Raw genomic sequence first — 19623 nt, forward strand, 5'->3', positions numbered from 1 at the left:
ATGCAGCGAGGGTGGGCAGTGGGTGGGCCTGGGTCAGCAGGAGTACAGGAATGGGATGGTGAAGCTGGTGAAGCAATTTTTTCCCCCCTTCTCTGTATGCCATGTTCCATTTGGGGCTCCCCAGTACAAGAAAGATCCCATACTGGAGTGAAGCTGGTGAAGGCTGCTGAGCTGGTTAGGAGTGGAGCTAGGCTTACTTGGGCTGAAGGAGAGGAGAGATCAGACTTTATCTGCCCTGAACTTTGAGTCATGGCAGGGCTCATTTCTTCTCCTTTTGCACTCCCCAGGCCAGCATGTGCATTGGGGTGATGCATCCTATGAAGACATCCTGCAGGCAGGGGCTGAATGACCAGACTGTGTGAGTGGCTGACAGACCTGTATCAGTGCTGACACACCCCCAGGTGTCCCCATGTCCAGCCCTGCCCTTCACCCCAGCCAGCCGGCAGCACTGGCTTCCCACTGTGTGTGTACCATTCATGCTGCTGGCCATGCCCTGCTTGTGTCCTCTGGGGACAGGCACCCTTGGAGGGGATACACACTTTCCCTCTGGAAGATGAATTGCTGCAGCACTGGATATAAGCCTCTCTGCATTTTACTACTCTAAGTTGGAACTTAAGACTTTGTGGAAGGAAGGATGAACATGTGTCCATCCTGTGCAATAGAGCATCCAGGGGATCCATGGCTCTGGACATGAAAGGCAGAACAGGGAAACAACTTCATGAGAGAAAAAGTCTTTGTGAAGGTTGGAAGACAAAAATCAAGTTGGAATGAGCAAAGGAATTGTGCAGTTATTTCAGGCCTGAGTTGAGATTATCAGTTCAAGCACCTTGCAGACCCGGGGGAGACCCTTGAAGGCTCCTTTGGACTCTAGCATGCACCCATAAGTCCCTCAACCCCATGCTGGTGGGTTGGTACTCCCCAGGTGGGCAGCCAACACAGCCACCACCTGTCTCTCGAGGAGAGCTGGGTCAAGCTGTGGCTCCATGTGATATCTTTGTCCCACCTGGATCCCATCCTTTGGCATCAAGACCCCACGCCAGTGCCACCCTGTCACACTTGCGTGGGCACCATCATCACACAGCAGTCTGCTGCATCAGGCTGCTCAGGCTTTCCATCAGCCTGATGGAGATAATGGCACTGGATGTGGTGGGAGTCAGGCTCTTTCTGCTGCTTTTGTAGCATTTGCTTGCTCCCTGGCTATCCTGTGGGGCCAGAGGCCAGGGTGGTGGGCTTAACTCACCTGCACTCTGCAGTCCTGGCTCTAGGGAGAGCAGTGGTTCAGGCTGGGGTAGCACTGGTGCCCATGGGTGCTCAGGCCACCCTGGGCAAGGACAGCCCACGTGCCTGGCCCCAGGCCCTGAGAAGGCTGTGCTGGTTGTCATCATGTAGCATCTGCCCGGAGTCCTTCAAGGAAAGAGCCATCCCTCTAGGATATATTGTCTAATACATATTTTTAGGGGAAGGGAGTACAGAGGCAGAATTTTCTTCTCTCTTGCCAGATTCTCATTGCAGAAGCAAAGCTAGCTCCATCAGCTATTTTCAGTGTAAGTCTGGGCTGTAGATGGGGATGGTCAGTCTGCACATCTGCAGGTCCTGCAGCTCACAGGAGCAGTCTCCTGCTCCAGGTTCTCAGCCAGAGCTGCAGCCTCCTCAAGGTCTTTTCCAAGAGTCAAAGAGCACCCTGATGGCCCTGGGCAGCCTTGTTGGGGTGACCCTGCTTGAGCCAGGGACTAGACAACCTCCACCCTCAGCAAGGAGGTGTGCCTTGCTTCCAGCAGTAAATAACCAGACTTGCCTATAGGAAAATACAGAAAGCCCCAATACATAAGGAACACAAAGAAAACCACCCCCAAAACCACCACAAGGCACAGAGATTTCTTGTAAGAGGATACTGATGGTAGGAGGAAGTTCCTGCCATTTTCTGTTTTCCCTTAGCCCCATAGCAATTCTCCATGCCATTGTGATCTTGGGAGCACCTGGTTTTATTGCCCTGGTGAATGGTTTCCCTTTAAATTATGGGAACTACCCAGGAGGAAGCAGCTCTGCAAGGAGGAGTGGTACCTGATTGGTGCATATCACTGCACTCCAGGTGAAGGTCAGGTAAGTGATGAGTCAGTAGGAGCCGGGTTGACCAAGAGCAGGAAGGAGGGGCACCAGCTCAGAGCATGGACCCCCTCCCAGCATGTGTGGGGGCTTGGCAGGAGCTGTGGGCTGGCATGCTGTGGGGAGAGGAAAGGTCATGGGGTTGAGGTATTTCTGGAAAGCACAGTCTCTTTTCTTTCAATGTCCAAGGAAAACTGTGGGCTGGTATTATTATCTCTTTGGAAATGAGATGAAGGGACCAAAGCAGCTTGACAAGAGAAAAAATTCCCACATGCTTCAGGTTTCCTTCCCATTGTGTACAAGAGATGTGACTGAGCTCTGCCTGTGACAAATGCCGGGAAAGTTTGGGTGCCCGCAGCAGGAAGTGTGTGTGGCGCTGGGTGAAACATTTACTGCAGAGTCAGGCAAACAAGCCATAGAACATATGTGTGGTTATTACTCCCAGGTGGCAGAGCAGGGACCAGTGTGCAGCCAGCTCCACCCTGAGCACCCATGGGGGCTGGTAGGGCTGCAGCCTGTGCACCCTGGCCTGCAGCATCCATGCTACGTCCACATCACCATACAGCTCAGCAAAGAAGTATGAGTGCAGGACAAGCTTAAAAACTTGAGGATTCCTCCTTGAACTCCACACATCTCCCAATAAAGCCAGTTTCCCTGGTTTTGGTAAAGGAAGTAGCTAATTTCACATGGCCTTGGGCCCCAGTGAATTTCTGCTTCCCACTGGAGCTGAGTCTAGTGCAACTGAGTCTGGGCTTCCCCAGGCTCCATCCAATGAAACGGAATTGCTGTCCTGGCTCTCATTTGTAGGTCCAACCTAGAGACAAGGCAGATTCACAAATTCCAGCAATTTCTACAGAGGGCAAGCCTCAGGAACAGTCACACTACAGAGACTCTGCAGATGTTGGCCAGCAGCAGGATGAGGCCAGCTGTGTCCCAGGCTGTTAAAGGTTTTCAGCAGTAAAAAAGCAGGGCATTTACACAGAGCAGCAATTCATGGAGTGAGTCCTGGAGACATGGCATGCTGCTGACACAAGGGATTCTGCAAAGGAAACTGGGACTCAGGAGCTTCCTTGTCCCCTGGCCAAAGATGGTGGCCTGGGCCTGTGCTGCTGTTGTTATGACCCACTGGTCAGGAATGATGTTCAGCATAAATTCTTATCAGGTTGAGCAAAGCCACCAGATACGTGTCAGGAACTCTTGTCTTTCATTATACAGTCACCATAATTCTGGCAACCAGCCCAGTGCTTAGACTCAAAAGGTGTTGCCCAACAAGTCTGTAAATTCTTGTAATACACTTCCACAAGGTGCTGGCTAACATCCCACAACACACCACTACTCAAAGGTGCTAGAAAACAAGTCACAAGACACTCCAAGCCATAAACTCCCGACTTGCACAACAAAGTTCAGTCCAGAGTATGGGGTGGAATATGATAAGTGTGCTTTTCCCAGGAGAGAAATAAACACAGAAGAGGGAGAGAGAGAACAAAGATTATCATCAGGCACCTTGGTCTTGCCGTGTGCGTGGTCCAGAGCTGGGGCTGTGAGACAAAGAAAGTGAAAAAGAAAGGGAGGGAAAAGAGAGTGAGGGGGCCCAATCCACTTTCTTTTCTAGTTAACCTGGTACAAGCATGTTATGTAAACTTGACTTTTTGTGCTGTTTTGTTCATGCATGCACAGCCTACCATTTCAGCCCTCCTGCAGGAAGTGAGCTGGAGGAGGGAACTGACCATTAAACTCAGGGAGGAGAAGGAGATTGGCTAAGAACACACTGCCCAACCTGCATGGGTCTCTCTCCTCCAATCACATCTTTCCTGTTCTAAGTCAGAATGTTTGAGACAAAACATGCCCATGCCTGGTCCAGCACAGCCATCAGGAATGGTGACTCTGCAGAAGCACCCACATTTTGTGAGCAGCAGGAGGCCAGGGCTGGGGAGTGAATCTGGCCTAGAAAACCACAAAGTTAATTATCAAATGCAGCTGCTCTTCCAGAAATCTGCCACTGGAACATCCCTGAAGAAAGGGCAGTGCTGGTCAGGAAGCTGCATGTATTTATTTTGGATACTCACAGCACCTGCAACGTTGCTTTAATTCATCCTTGTGTCCATGTCAGTTGTTTTGTAGGGCCAGAACAGCTTCACAGGCTCTCAGTCCTCGGGACTGCCTTTACCATGTGGCCACTCCACAGGCACAGTTACCTCACAATGCATTATTGGGGCTGATAGTTACCTTCCTGTGCCCTTTGGCCAGAGGTGCTCCAGGCAAGGAAGGGGCTGATTTTCACCAATTTATTTTGGATTCACATAATGGTCAAAGTGGAACTGACCATTTTTCTTGGAAAGCACAAATAAAAACACAGGAGGAACCCCTCAAGCATTGCCACGCACCTGCGAAGATGTACTTAAGGGTTATGCAGGGACATGGGCTTCCTGAATTCTGTTCCAGGAACACCAGAGAAGCTGTGAGCAGATTTGATTCCTGTTTCACTCACATTCCAGTTAGTGATGGTGTAACCTATCAGGTCCTCTGACTGAGGTGGTGACTGAGGCACAAACTACAACTCTGGCAGAGAGAGCTCTGCTTTCATTGCAGGCATGTCCTGGCGGCAAGTGGTAACTCCTTCCTGACAGAGCGTCCCACAAGAAACCTTACCAGGTCAGCCAAATTCTGTACAGGGCAGAAGCCCCCCAGGTGACCTCATACATGAAGATTCTCAGACTTGGAGTTCACTTGCCAATCTGGCACAGGGAGGAGAAGCATAGGGATGGAGGGCACAGCTGGACTCCCGGCCCTGCCACAGCAGGGAATCCCTTGCCAGAACTGGCTCCGAGGCCCACTGGCGAGGGGTTGTGCTCAGAGCTGCGGGAGAAGGGAAAAGACCCAGGGCACCTGTGCCAACCCGCCCAGAGGTTAACACTCTCTCCCAGTCTGTCCAGTGGATAACACTCCCTCCCAGTCTGCTCAGGAGATAAGACTCCATCCTGACCACGAACTGGCGATGAGCTACTCCCTGAGGTGAGCCCAGCCGAACGCAGCTCAATCCCGCTGAATCCAGCGCAGCCCAGCCGAACGGAGCCGAACGGAGCCGAACGGAGCCGAACGGAGCCGAACGCAGCCGAACGCAGCCGAACGGAGCCGAACGCAGCCGAACGCAACCGAACGGCTCCTCTCGAGCATGTCGGTGCCGTCGTGCAGCGCCCCCTGCGGGCCGGGCGGCTCCTGCAGTCGTCGGCGCTGCCGAGGGACTGGGCGGGGAGCCCGGGGACAAGAGCTGCGTCCCTGTCCCGGCGGGATACGGGAGCTCCTGGCGGCAGCTGGGTTTGGGTCGGTGTGGTCCCTGTGTGGCAGCCCAGCAGCCGTAGTGACCAGCGCTCTGCATGTGCCAGGGAATGGCACCCAGCGCCAGCAGAAGACCTCCAGAGGTCCCTTCCAAGCTAATTCCCTTATTATGTGAAGAAGCTATCTGGAAACACAGACCCTACCTGGTGGATTGTCAGAGTTGCAGAGAGATGAGCAAATCTGTCCCTATGTGCACCCAAATCTCTGCAAGCTGGACAGTTTTTCTTTCCACACAGGTTTCTCACTTGCTGGCACTGCTTTGAACCCTCCAGCAATACACTTCCTGTTTGTCCTTTGTTCTCCAACTGCCTCACCAAATGCCTTGTCCCATAGTATGTCCTCCATCGGCCCAGCAGTTGGAAAAGCAGGATGGGCTGTGGAAGGAGGGAGTGAGAGGATGCCACAGCCCACCCCCAGCAGCTTGGAGACCATGGGCAGACTTTCTGCACTTTGCCAGAACTGCTCAGGGTGAGGTGGAGAGAAGACATCTGCTCTGTGCACCTAGTAGACTCCTGCAAGTTTTCCTCCAAACAGACCTAAACAAACCTCTTCTCCCACACAAAGATGTGGAATACAATGAGAAATCTGGAGGGTGGGTTGGGTTTGTCATCAGTTACCTTCTAGCACACCAATCCTCTGTCCTCCTCTCCCTTTCTGATGGGGTGTCCCTCTCATCCGGTATCAGCCATGGGCAGGGCTGTGGTCACCCACTTGGTTTCATTGAAATGTATTGCAAGTTTTCTTGCCAAGTCTGTGCTATCACTGCTGCTCAGTGTATCACAGAACAATGCAGGTGGGAAGGGACCTTCAGAGCAGCCTCCCACTCCAACCAGATTCCATTAGGACCAGTTGCTCAGGTCCTCCTCTAGCTGAGCTTCTAGTGTCTCCAGGGATGATGATCCCACAGACTCTCTGGGCCCTGTTCCAGTACCTGAGCCATCTCATGGTAGTTTTTCTCTCTCATGTACCCAGCTGGAATTCCCTATGTTCTATCATGTGCCCATCAACTCTTGTCCTATCACCATGCACCTCTAAGGACCCAGTGCTCTCCCCTTGGCATCTTCTTATTCAGTGGACGCTGCTGAAGGCAGCAACTGGGATCCCCAAAGCCTTTGATACTCCAGAATGAACAAACCCAGTTCCCCCCTCCCCTCATGCATCCCTTACTCCCAGCTCCAGCAATCCTGGTGGCCTGCACTTGATTTACTTCTGTGCGTCAGTGATGATCTTTATGTATTTACCTGGAGTCCAAGACTGGGCACAGCACCACAGAGGTCTCCCCAGGATGGAGTACAGTTTGTGGAGCTCCACATTCACTTTGCCTTCTGTCTCTGCTTGCACTCTACAGTAGTTTTGGATGCAAAATAAAATGCAAGTTGTTATTCCAGAAGCTTAAGAATTGCTATTCCAGAAGCTTAAGAATTGCTATTCCAGAAACTTAAGAACTTCCCATTCCCTGTAGCTCAACATGAGCACCACTTTTTTTTTTCTTTTTTTTTAATGAGGATGACATTTGGGATCTATAGACATTTCCTGAGAGGAAAGTGGGGGTCCAGATGCTTCTTGGGAGCACTGAAGTGGTGCAAGCACTCATCTGAGCTGAGCTACCTAAACTGGACTGCTGTCAGAGCTTGGTGAGCACTGATTGCCTCGTGGTGCATCCCAGAGCTCTTCATTTTGGTGAGAAGGATGTCCTTTACAGAGCAGAGGAACATTCTTACTTCCTGCCCCAAGAAGGCAGAGCAATGTCTGCTCTTGTTGCTTGTTTACATTTTTATTTGGTTAATCAGAAGCCTCTTCTTTTGTACCAAAACTTTTGTGGTTGGCACATGAGAACTTACTTGGACTGATACACAGGACTCCTTTAAACACAGGACTCCTTTAACATATGAAACATAGAATTCCTTTAACACAAGTGCTTTAATATAAAGTATAGATTAATAAAAGTTGGGTGTTGGCTGCTATGCTCGACCACAACTGCTTTTGCAAGACAAGAAGCCTGGCCCTGGTAAGGGGCTATGATGATAAGTGAATAGGAGATGCTATACCTAACGCTAACTGCTCTTGAAAAACAAACCCGAGTGGAATAGGATGATAAAGGAATGGAATGTGAGCTAATGGGTTTGGCTAACTGCTTGTCTGCAGAGCAGGGGCCTAACCCCTTATGGGCTAAGCAGTGAGGAGGAAGATGCATGCTAGCTGCCGTTTTAATGACTGTCATAGGTTAGCTAGCATAGTCCCGGAAGTGATGTCCTTGCTAAGGGGTGCTTACAGCTTCCTCTGGGACCTGACAGAACCTATCAGCTGGCCAGTTTGAATATGGACAATTCTTTAAGCCACTTAAAGTTGTGACCGCCTCTGTGATGCACACTTAAGAATAGAAACCCTGAGACAGACTTTCTCTCTCTCGTTTCCAGTGCTGGGACAGGTGGCTGAGGGCCCCATGCGGAGGCCAGTGGGCCCGGCCCAGGCCCTGCTTGGGCCAGGCCGTGCCGGGCCACAGCCAGCCTGGAGCCAATGGGCCCTGTACCACCCGTGGACGCCCCCCCACCCCCCACTGCCTTGCTGTGGGCAGCCAGAGCAGCTTGGCTCTCCCCCCTCTCCACTTCGATAAGCCACATTCCAGCTGCAAGGCCGAGGTGAGATTAACCCTTTTATTGCTGTGAAGAGCTGAAAACCTGAGGGAAGAGAAAGAGGAGATGCTTAAAGCTGAAATTCTGTTGAGAAGCTATGATATATCAGAGTATGCCGTTGTAATTTCATGAAGATATGGGGGGTGGAGTGTTCAACTCGTAAGCAAAAGCACCTGTGCTGAGATAGGCAGATGCTAACGCAGCTGTAATTTCATGAGAAGTTTGAACAGGGAGAGATGGAAGCGATGAGGACTTTTGCTCCAAATGGGACAGGAGAAAACCTCAGTTCCTAGAGATGCTCCCAGAGATAGTCCTAACGATGAAGATGAGGAAGACCCTTTGCTCCCAGGGAAGGAGAAGGGCCTCTGTTCTTAGAGATGAAATGCTCCCAGAGATGGGTGAAGAGAACTTTTGTTTCTGAACAGCTCAACCTTAAAATTGTACCCCAAAAACCTTCAAGAGTGGACCCTCGAAATCAGTTGTGGGAAAAGCTGCAAGTTGGGAGAAGGGACTCACATGCGAGCAGAGAGACTCCTCTTCCTAAATGGACTGAACAAAGTTATTTGGAAGTGGGCGACTGTCTTGTTGTGATAATGTTTTCATAGCACCAGCAAGAAGAGACTTCTCTTTCTAAATGGACTGAACAAGGTTATTATGGAAATGGTAAACAGACTGAACATCTGAAGGGTTGTCTTTTTACATTGTCAGTGGGAGAAGGGAGGAAGGTGGGGGGAGGAGAAGAGTTCTGAAGGTATGGTATAATTTTTTTTCCTTCTTTTAGGTCTATTAATAAACTTCTTTATATTCTTTCAAGGTTGGTGCCTGCTTTGCATTTCTCCTAATTCTTATCTCACAGAAGGTAAACAGTAATGAGTATTTTGGGCCAAACCACTACAATGACAGAGGAACTGCCACAAAAGAGTAGAAAAATGTAATAGGAGAATAGGAATATAATCAATACACAATAATGAACTAAGTATAACTAATACAGCAAAAAAGTGTGTAATAATAGAATTAAGTGTATATTAGCAAAATAGATGTGTGATGAATGTATTAAGAATAGTGTGCTGTATTACCGCAGGCCTGGTTCCTACGGTATAGCACCGTGTCCCGCAGCCATAGGGAGGAGGAGGAGGAGAAGATCCAGCAGGCAGGAGTTGTGCAGCAAGATTGATTTATTTAATTATTTTACAAACTCTTTTATAGACTTTTTTCTTCATAGTCTAATTGGACAAAGGACCAGCCACCCCTTGGGGGTGATTGGCTAAAATCCTAAAACATCCATTGTCAAAATATTTTTCTACTAGACCATAAACAAGACTTTTCAAGGTTGCAGGTGTCTGGGTTGTTTACATTCCCTGCTACCTCTTCTGTGAGAGAGAAAAGTCTCTCACGGACTTAGAAAATAGCAAGAAAATTCTCTCTAACAGCATTTTTGTATCTACAGTGCTGTATTTGTAACTCTATGATAAAGAAACCACAAGTCATGTAAGATCCCTTAGGACTGTAACTTGAGATAAATGACCAAAACAAGGGCGGATGATGAACTTGTAAACGTATAATTACAAACTTGTAAACGTATAAATAACCTCTGCAAGATGACCATGGCGGACACGCACATGGAGGTGTTAACCCCTGCATGCTCCCAGCCTGGCAAATAAAGATGTGCTTTACAGTACCTTGCTGTGGAGTAGATTCCTTTGAATCAGGACACTATTTTTCATTGTTTCAGAACAAACATCACTATTAGGGTTCAATGGGATAAAAAGTGTTGATTTTTTTGATCACTGCTCAACTAGGTCACTGATCATTGGAGCTTTTTGGTTGTGTCTTTTTTAGGAGTAAAACCTTGGCTGCAGAAAGGCTCAGGACAGCTCTCTGAGAGAGAGTTCCCTCTAAAAACCCCAGAGGAGACTGATGCTGCTGTTGCATTTCTGCAGCCCTCCAGGAATCACTGTGTGCACAGTGGAGGAATGAAAACAGTCTCTGGGAATCTTTGAATAAAGAGTGACTAAACCAAGAATGGGAAAACCTGACATCATTGTAGAGAAATGGCTGAGTGAACAGGGACATGTATACATGCACAATCCAAGCTATATTAGTGAACTGTTCTTGACTAGGGAAAAAAGAGAAGAGCAATGCTGATGTGGCAAGCCGACAGGATTTTGGGGAGGGGGATGCTGACCATAGAAAGACAATGACTTGTGTTAGTTAGTCGCGTGCATATTAATCTGTAACCAATCGCTTGCTATTAAGGGCCACGTGAACAGCAGCTGTGATCCAATAGTATGGAGCTTGCTTATGCGTGCTTGGGGAATTAGGGTATAACTATGGGACTGACAATAGAATAAATGGAGTTCCATCATATCTCTATGAGAAGCGTGGTTCATCCCAGCAGATGTCTGGCTATTCATCATTGCAATTTGGGAGAAGAAGGGATGAGCTACCAGGGCCACCATCAAGGGACTGTCATTAGGCATCAAACATTAATGGTGACTTGAGACGCTTTGTACGCTGTGGCAAGACTTGTCACAAGTTAAAGGCCAGCTCCTCTGAAACTCTGGTCTCGCACTGGAACTCAAAGTGTTCCATAACCCAAAAGGCAGCAGGAGCAGCAGAAGCAGCAGCAGGAGCAGCAGCAGCAGCAGGAGTGAATCAAGGGGATGGGGAAGATTAAATGATTTACTAAGAATTGGTTTGTTAGAAGCAATGCATACCGCTTGCCCAACACTTATTGTGCCTACCAAAGCAGGATGAGAAGATATGAGACTATTGATAAAGAGAAGGAATCTTGACCAAAGATCCTGTTTTTAACCTAAAGCTAACTCAAACTAGTCTTGAAGTTTGGACTTAGCCCAGGGGCATAAAAAGCATGCGCAGGGAAGAAAGGTGAAAAGTTCAGGATGAGGAAGACCCTTTATTTCATCTGAGGAAGACTCTTATTTCATCTCGGAGACCCCTGCCCACGACCACCAGACAACCCTGCGCAAGTGCAACGCAGATGTAAATGACTTTTGGGCTTATTGTAATATGAAGCGAGGCTAGGTGGGGCTAGGCGATGAATATGTATAGGCATATTGGGAAACTCAATGAATATGGAACTTGTAACCCGATAAATACCAAGCTGAATGCAGCTGTTGGCACGCATGACTTTGGAGGAGTTGTCCCCCATGCGTCCCAGCGCTGGAATAGACATACCTACTTTACTACTTATTCTAGTAGTGGAGTCTTTCCTGCTCATCAGAAGCAGCAGGAGCAGGAGCAGGAGCAGGAGCAGGAGCAGGAGCAGCCAGTGCACATGGCTGTGGGGATCTGCCACAGAGGGAGGCAACCCCAGCTGGCCCAGAACAGAGCTGGAGCAGGGAGCTGTGTGGGGCAGAAAGGGAAAAGAAGGAGGTGCTGTAGCAGCTGAGGATTGTGCAGAAAAGCCACGCCATGAAAAGCCAGTGTCCATAAAGGACACAGAGAGTCCTGCAACTTTATTTGAATAAAGGAAGAGAGTCCACTGGTGCATACCCCTGTGCAGTTTCTCTTTTGGTTTTGGAGAATGCAGCCTCCTTTTATCCTAAACTCCTTGCTGCATGTTGACCCCTTCCCCATTGGCTGAGGAACTAGGAGAATAGAGTCTTCCTGAACTGCCTACCACATATTCCCCCTTGAACACGTAACACGTATGGACATTTTTCCCCAAAGTTCGGAAGTTCAGACTGTCTGGGTTCTGCAATAGACTTGTGTGGACCCATTTCTCCTATTACCCTGAAGTTCAGAAGTTCAAACTGTCTGGGCCAAATTGTCTGGGTTCTGCAACAAACTTGCAGCTTGATGTAGAGACATTAACTTCCATTTTTTCCTAAAGCCCCTCACCCACTGAGTCATTTGTAAAGACTCAATGCCACCTCTACACCTCCAGCATCCACCAGCAAATGTGGCCCCTAAGGGAAAAGGGGCTGTGCAGACCTGGGACACCATGTGCCATGTCCCATCCCACTCTGACTCGTCCCCCTTCCCCACCTGCAGCTGGACCAGTCCCCAGTACCCCAGGAACATGTCCAGAGTCCAGTAGTGTAAGTACTGTGGCCCTGTGCTGCTGAGCAGGAGCAGAGCCAGGGGCTCTGACACGGTGTCTCTGATTAGGACAATCCTGACACACTGTCACATCCCTGCCTGAGGAGTGCTGGGCATCCCCTCCACTGGCATTCTTCCAGAAGCAGCTCTGGCTGGGCCAGGAGAGCCCTGGCATCCGCATGGGACAGCTCTCCTCATGTACACTGCAGAGACTATTCCCTGACCACGTACCAGGGCACACAGCAGGGACTGGGTTGCATGCTGGCCCTGCTCTCAATCAGCTTGAGGCACAAATACGCCTGCTTGGGCGTTTATCACCCCTGTAATAAACAGCTATTATAGCATTGTCTTTCATGGGTAGTGAAATGTAAGAAATATTATGTATCAGAATATGCTAGAAAATATTATGTACAAATATGTTAAGTATAACTTTGCTATGCAGATATTAACTAGTTAACATTATAACTGGGGTCAAAATTACAAGATGTTCGAGTTATAAGATACCAATATAACCTGAATCATAACTTTCTATACCTATATAGTCTGAATCATAACTTTCTATACAATGTAATAGCTAGTATATGGTTAACCAATCACTTAATGCTTAAATAAATGGAAACTCGCCAGGTGAATAATCTCAAAAATAGACAAGTATAGCTAGATAGAGAAGCAGCAGGATATACTAATGAGAAATTGGCAAAAGTGAAGCCAGTTAGCCACAAAGTACAGAATTTAAACTGATTGGATCCAGAAAGACCTAGGAGCACCATAACTGTGCATGCTCGGAAGACAAAGTTGAGAAATTCAAGATGTGAGGAAGACCGGAGCCTTCATTGAAGAAGACCCCCGAAGACCCCCATGATCACATTACGCATGCTCTAAAAAGGCAGATCGGGGGAGGAACTATGTTAATCCCTCCTAAGGAAATGTAAATTAGTTCTCAGAAAAACTATGCATATACATTGTGGTTCATTAATATACATAACGTTAAAGCATATAACTGAGAAGTTTGTATAAGTGGGTGTGCCTCTGGTTATGAGCTATGCATCCAGTGCTGTTATGTTTGCTTCAAGTGACCTTTGTCCCCTATTGTCCCTTCTTAAATTTATAAATCAAAAAAAAAGAAGGGTGGGCTTCGTTTCTCACACCCCCAAACCAGCAGCAGCACTGTGCCCGCTGGAAGGACGTGGGTATACAGGGCTGCCACCCCACCCCTGAGCAGCACTGTCCTGCCCACCAGCCCCCCATCACCACCAGCCCCCAGGAGAGCCAAGGCTCACCTGTAGCCACGTCCAGTTCAGTCCCTGCCAAGGAAGCTGTGCCAGAAAACCCACCAGCAGTGGATGTGACTGTTTGCTTGGAAGCTAGTGTCCCTTTGCCCCAAATCCACTGTACCATGTACTGAACCTGCAGTCTGGGCCATAGAGATGGGCCACCTGCTCTTTGCTCAGAGAGCTGGTGCCACCTCTTCTGTCTCGCCCTGCCTTTTCGACACAAGCAGGACTACAAAGGTGGGTAGTTCAGGTGCAAAGAACAAGGGGCATTCAAGAAACTAATTGGCATTGATGTCAGAGGTGGAAAACCGATTTTAAAAAACAGCCCCTATTGTGTCCCAGATGGGTGCTGGGATGGCCAGTGATTCAATGGAATCCACTCCACAGTAAGGTACTGTAATGTAAAGCACACCTTTATTGGCCCAGGCAGGGGTATCATGCAGGGGTTAGCACCTCGGAGGGAGCATGCCGGGGTTAGCACCTCCATATGCATGTCCGCTATGCTCATCTTACAGAGGTTATTTATATGTTTACAAGGTCGGCATCTGCCCTTTTTTCTTCATTTATCTAAAAGTTACAGTCTTAATGGTTGGGGTCTTACATAACTTGTGGTTTCCTTATCTTAGGGTTACAAACACGACACGATACTCTTATCTAATACATTCATCACACACTTATTTTGCTAATACACACTTAATTTTACTATTACACACTTTATTACTATATTATTCCTCTCTATATATTCCTCTCTAATTGTGTATTGATTATGTTCCAATTCTCTATTACATGTAAAAATCACATTTTTCTACCCTTTGTGACAGCTCTCCCATTTGTCATTTAAACAGCAGTTACCATGCTTCTTCTTCCTTGTTGCTTAGCCTGCAGGGGCTAAGCCCTTGTTCTTCAGAAAAGCAGTTATTCAGACACGTTAGCTCGTATTCCTTTCCCTTATAATCTTAGTCCATTCAGGTTTGTTTTTTTTCAAGAGCAGTTAGCATTAGGCATAGCATCTATTCTCTTATCATCGTAACCCCTTCCAGGGCTAGGCTTCTTGTCTTACAAAAGCAGCTTGCTCTGCAGAAGCAGTTGCAGTTAAGCATAGCAACTAACACTTAACTTTTATTAATCTATACTTTATACTGTCAGGAAAATTAATCCCCAGACACCAGAGGTTTATGTCCAAAAAAGAGACAGAGGAGTCTGTTACTTTATTCAAATAAAGGGAGAGGCCATGGGGCATTTCCCCTGGGGTTTCTCAAATTTTTGGAGGGCACAGCCTCCTTTTTATCCTAATTTCCTGACCGCATTTCCCTCTCTTTTTCCCCATTGGCTGAGGTACTTGAGAGGTACAGACTTCCTGAAACACCTAATACCTAAGACTCCCCTCTAATGTATAACCCTCCCCCTTTTATTTTAATTCTTGTTTCTTTCATCTCTCGATATCCAATTCCATTTATCAGCAGACCTATAGTTTATTTGTAAAGACAAATCTCTTTCTTTCCATTCATCAATCAGTGGAATCCTTCCCACTGTTTCTTTTATCTCTCAGAACTAGTTTTATCTACCAGCAGGCCCACAGCTTGCTTGTAAAGACAAGTCCCTCATTCCTTTCAATACTAAGGTGTTTGTATATTAAGGTGCTTATGTTAAAGGAGTCTTGTGTTTCACACATTACAGGAGTCCCGTGTTTCAGCAGAGGCTCAGGTCTCCTTCTGCACTGGTGGTGGGGGTTTCTCCTCTGCAGACAATGCCCAGAGCCCCAGGGTAATGATCGATGGGGAGGGAGGCAACAGCAGGTGGTCTGGGGACATCATCCAAAGCCCTGTGGTCTGAAAGGGCTTTGGGAGTACAGACAAGTCCAGGATTGACCAGAACATTCCTTTGCCATCTTGCACTCCAGATACCAGGAGGCCCCTTGTGAGAGACTGAACTTCAAAGGCATGATGACTCAAGACATTCTCCCATGTGGGAGATGCCAGGGTGCTTTGTTGAAATGGAGGAGGAGAGCTTTTGGGTGTGTCATGGCCAACCTCTGATCTGATATGACTGTTCCAGTTTGGCCAAATTTAGAAATACATCCTCTGAGAGAAGGCAGGCTACAACCAGCCCTCCCCCACCAGGTTCAGGAAAAAATAAATTTTCCTCGAAGGAAAGTGAAAGAGATAAGAACTATTTATTTAACAAACACACAGGAAAAGGATAATAATGCTAAATGATAAAACCTCTCACTCTGCTGAGAGAAACCTGTGAAAATTTCAGAGTCCTTCCATAGATCTCTCTCTCCCCCTCCTTGGAGCTGGGACAGGGTGGTGGGCCCACCTCCAGGCCCAAGGCCTCGGTGGAAATTCCTCCTGATGTGTTCTGATGTTGAAACAGTCCAGCAGAGGGAAAAAAAAGGAAAAAACAAAGTCCCAGGAAAACAAAAGTTCAACTCTCCGTCTCTCTCTGGAGAAAGAAAAAGGAGTTGAAAAAACTGGCCAAAAGCAAGTTGGGTGCTTTCCCCACTCTCGCTTTTCTGCCACAGCTGAAAAAGGTCTCTGTCTCTGTGTGACCTTGAACAAGCTGCAAACTGCTTTGGAAAAGTTTTGCTCAGTTTTTCCTCCCCCCTCTCAGGCTCAGTTTAAAAGCATAGAAAGGTATATGTACTAATTTCTGGGCATAGTGCAGCAATAGGGAATACAACATCAAGTCACCCCAAGACAATGACCAAGTCTGTCTTGAGGCCTATGGGTGATGAGATCTTTCTATTCTTGTTATATTACTGTATGTAACAATCATTTCCCATTTCCCTGTGCAACCACATTTTTCCACAATAAACCCTACATGTGTATATTTACAAACACCAATCATTCAGTGTCATTTCACTCTAATTTGCCCCAAGGAATCAATTAACAAGAACCTAGGTTACTGTTGGCTTTGGGGGTGAGTTGTAACAGCCCTGGTCCAAAGACAGCCCTTGCTGCAGAAATAAATCTATCAGGGAGAAGAGTAATTTCCTCGGTCATTTTCCTCCCAGTGCCTTACTAGTGGGGCCGTGGGATAAAAATACAAGTCAGTGGGAAATAAAAAGATGGAGAAAAGAAAGAAGAGGGAAAGGAGATTTCTGTTAAAATACTTGGAAGCTTTTAGGGGTGAGAATGATTGAAGGAGAAACATTTACAATTGCTACTGGGTTTTTTTAAATTATCATTATTACTATTATTTCTCCACGTTTCTTTTTCCTTTCACTAATTGCAGCCTGTGCTTTCCAAGATGAGGACAGGCAAGGCTACCTGCTTCCATCAATTTGGTTCATAGCCTGAAGAGACAGGCAAATACAATTGTATTTGTAGCCTGAAACAGAAACAAAAGAAACAGCACATTTGGTCCACTTGGAAAGAGAGAAAGAGCTTTCCATCACCACCTGAATTTCCAGTGGTAACAGGGACTCACTGCCAATGTGGCAGCACAAATGGCTTCTGGAAAGACAGCTTGGTTTATTTTCAGAGATACCTTGAGGTTGTGCTGCTGGCACACATTTATTGTGTTCTGGAAGTGTAGCAAAGGCATGTCCTGAATACCAGAGGGCTGGACATGGCTCTCTGTGGCAGAGAGGTCAGGGGTGGGGAGTGTGTGAATTTTTCACCTCTAGGCAGTTGTGGTGGTTATTTTCACTTTGATGAGTGAATTTCTTTTTGTTGATGCAAGTGAAGTTTGTGAAGATTGTGCAATTAATATTTATATTAATGCTAATTATCTTAGCTAAGAGCTGAGAACAGTTCCATTTCATTCTAACAGAAGTGTTTCTTTGGAATCTGAGATGTCTCTGAAGCTTTTCTTTTCTGCTAGACTGGGGAAGACAGTCCTGGACAAGACCTTTGGACAGAGTGGTTTGTCTACCTAGATAAAGCCTTTGTCAAGATGTTCTTCACCTCTGTGTTTCTGAATGTGTAGATGAAGGGGTTTAGCAGTGATGTTACAGATCTGTTTAAGATGGTGACTGTTTTGGTCGCTTCTGTCAGGAAAATTAATCCACAAACACCAAAGGTTTATGTCCAAAAAGGAGACAGAGGAGTTCTGTTACTTTATTCGAATAAAGGGAGAAGTTATGGGCATTTCCCATGGGGTCTCTCAAGTTGTTAAGAGAACGCAGCCTCCTTTTTATCCTAATTTCCTGGCCGCATTTCCTTCTCTCTTTCCCCATTGGCTGAGGTACTTGAGAGGCACAGACTTCCTGAATCACTTAATACAAATCCCCTTTCTAAGGTGTACCCCACCCCTATTCTTTTCCTTTTGTCTCTGTTCTTTTTCTCTAAATCCAGGGATTAGCACAGTCTTGAGTGAATAACAGTCTGTGTCAATTAGTGGAATTCCTATGGAATCTATGGTTCCTCCCATTGCTTCTTTCACCTCTCAGTATCTGGCTTTATCTACCATCAGGCCCACAGTTTGTTTGTAAAGACACCTCTTTCTCATTCCTTTCAGTTCCAATGAAGCTTTGATGGATGGCTTGACATGGAGGAAGATGGTGGAGCAGTACCAAATAATTACTACAATGAGATGGGAAGAACAAGTGGAGGAGGATCTTCGCCAGCCTTGAGCAGATGGGATCCTCAGTAGAGTGGAGATGATAGAAATATAGGAGATCAGGGTAATGACACAGGAACTGAGGATGACAATGGCAAACAGGACAAAACACACCAGCTCAACAAGTGTGATATCTGTGCAGGAAAGAGTAATCCAGGGAGAGATGTCACAGAAAAAATAGTTGACGATATTAGAGCCACAGAAAGACAACCTGGAAATCAAAGGCACTGGCACTGAAATGACCAGGAAACCACCCACCCAAAGAGCCCACTGCCAGCCCCCTGGACAGAGTGCTGGTCATGATGGTGCTGTAGCTCAGGGGGTAATACACAGCCAAGTAGCGATCATATGCCATGGCTGCAAGGAAGAAATATTCTGTACAACCAAATGAGAAGACAAAGTACATCTGAAGGAGGCAACCTGTCAAAGGAAATGGACTGACACAAGATTGGCCAGTGTCTTTGGAATGCAGGCAGTTGTGAACCAGATCTCCAGGAAGGCAAAACTGCAGAGAAAATAATACATAGGGTGGTGGAGTTGATGGTGAGTACTCACAAACACAGTAATGCAGAGATTGCCCATGACTGTCAGGACATACACAGAGAGGAAGAAGACAAAGAGGAACACTTGCAGGTGTTGAGAGCCAGGGAATCCAAACAGGATGAACTCCTTCACTTGGGTGTGACTTCAGTTGCACATTCAGCCTGAAACAGCAAACCCCACAGACTCCAGGGGCTGGGGATGCAGAAAGCAGAGGCAACCATGGAGAAACCTGACTCACGCTCCCTTGGTGTCAAGGGGAACAAGGCGTCCAGCATAAATGTCACAGAGTTGATACCTGCTCCAGCCTATCACGGCTTTGGCACTTTGATATGAGATGGGACAATGATGTCTTCTTCATCAGAGCTGGTCATTGTCAAGGGAGAGAAACAGCCACTTCTAGGCTGCAGCTGGTTCCCCGCTGTTGGGGTTTTAGTTTAGTCCTAGTTTTTTTCCTGTTAAAGGAATTTTTTCCCATATGCATGTTGCTAGGGGACAAATGGCCATACTTAAAAAAGACAAAAACAGCTGCCCATTGGGGGTGGGGGGGGCCTGGCTACTCCTTTGTTTTCACCTGGATGTGGAGTCAGTTCGCTCTCAGCGTCTGGAGAGAGAGAAGCTGCAGAGAAGGCTACTGGTTCCCGTTTTCGGCATCTTTCTTTCTGCTGGAAACAACGCCAGGATCCCAAAGCCGCTTTCCCTGCCCTGCTGGAGGCTGGGCTGTGGCCGCCCTGCCCCGCTGCTGCTTCGAGCCTTCGCTGCGTTGTAGCCGTGCTCACCCTGCCTGCCTGGAGCCCCAGGGGGTTCCCCTTTTGGATACATCTCGTCTGCCACCCGGGATTTGTGTTTGTGCCTGCCGCTCCAGCCCGCCGTTCCAGCCTGCTGTTTCCGAGAGTCCGGGATCGGCTGCCCAGGGGTTTGTGAAGCCTTTGTTCCATCCCTTCCCCGGGATCCCAGGGCACCAGAGCAGCCACATGTTCCCCGAGCTCGCTCCGGAGCGCCCCCTGCAGCCGCGGGGGAACCATCGCACCTGCCCTGCTCAACAGGAGCCGCCAGCGCCCCTGCCGGCTGCGAGTGGAACTGAACCCGAGGGGAAAGGGCCTGAC

The 19623-nt window shown here is 47.7% G+C and overlaps 1 protein-coding gene across 1 annotated transcript; it reads right to left on the bottom strand.

The window, feature by feature from the left end:
* Nucleotides 1-17803: 17803 nt before the first annotated feature.
* Nucleotides 17804-19241, bottom strand: LOC138119459 (olfactory receptor 6F1-like). The gene is made up of 3 exons (XM_069031350.1): nt 18416-19241; nt 18232-18383; nt 17804-18188 (listed from the first exon to the last, which is right to left on the bottom strand). Exons 1-3 carry the CDS (start codon nt 18557-18559, stop codon nt 17804-17806), a joined length of 681 nt encoding a protein of 226 aa, XP_068887451.1. The 5' UTR covers nt 18560-19241.
* Nucleotides 19242-19623: the final 382 nt, after the last annotated feature.

This window comes from Aphelocoma coerulescens, chromosome 15, assembly GCF_041296385.1.
Source record: "Aphelocoma coerulescens isolate FSJ_1873_10779 chromosome 15, UR_Acoe_1.0, whole genome shotgun sequence".
In the NCBI taxonomy this organism is placed as follows: Eukaryota; Metazoa; Chordata; class Aves; order Passeriformes; family Corvidae; genus Aphelocoma; species Aphelocoma coerulescens.

Bases quoted from the DNA above. Each gene is read 5' to 3' on its own strand.
- LOC138119459 (XM_069031350.1), bottom strand. From the start codon at position 18,559: ATGGGCAATCTCTGCATTACTGTGTTTGTGAGTACTCACCATCAACTC. The intron at 18,384-18,415 runs GTCCATTTCCTT...TGCCTCCTTCAG, and splicing joins CACTGGCCAATCTTGTGTCA to ATGTACTTTGTCTTCTCATT. The intron at 18,189-18,231 runs GTGGTTTCCTGG...TTTGATTTCCAG, and splicing joins GCAGTGGGCTCTTTGGGTGG to GTTGTCTTTCTGTGGCTCTA.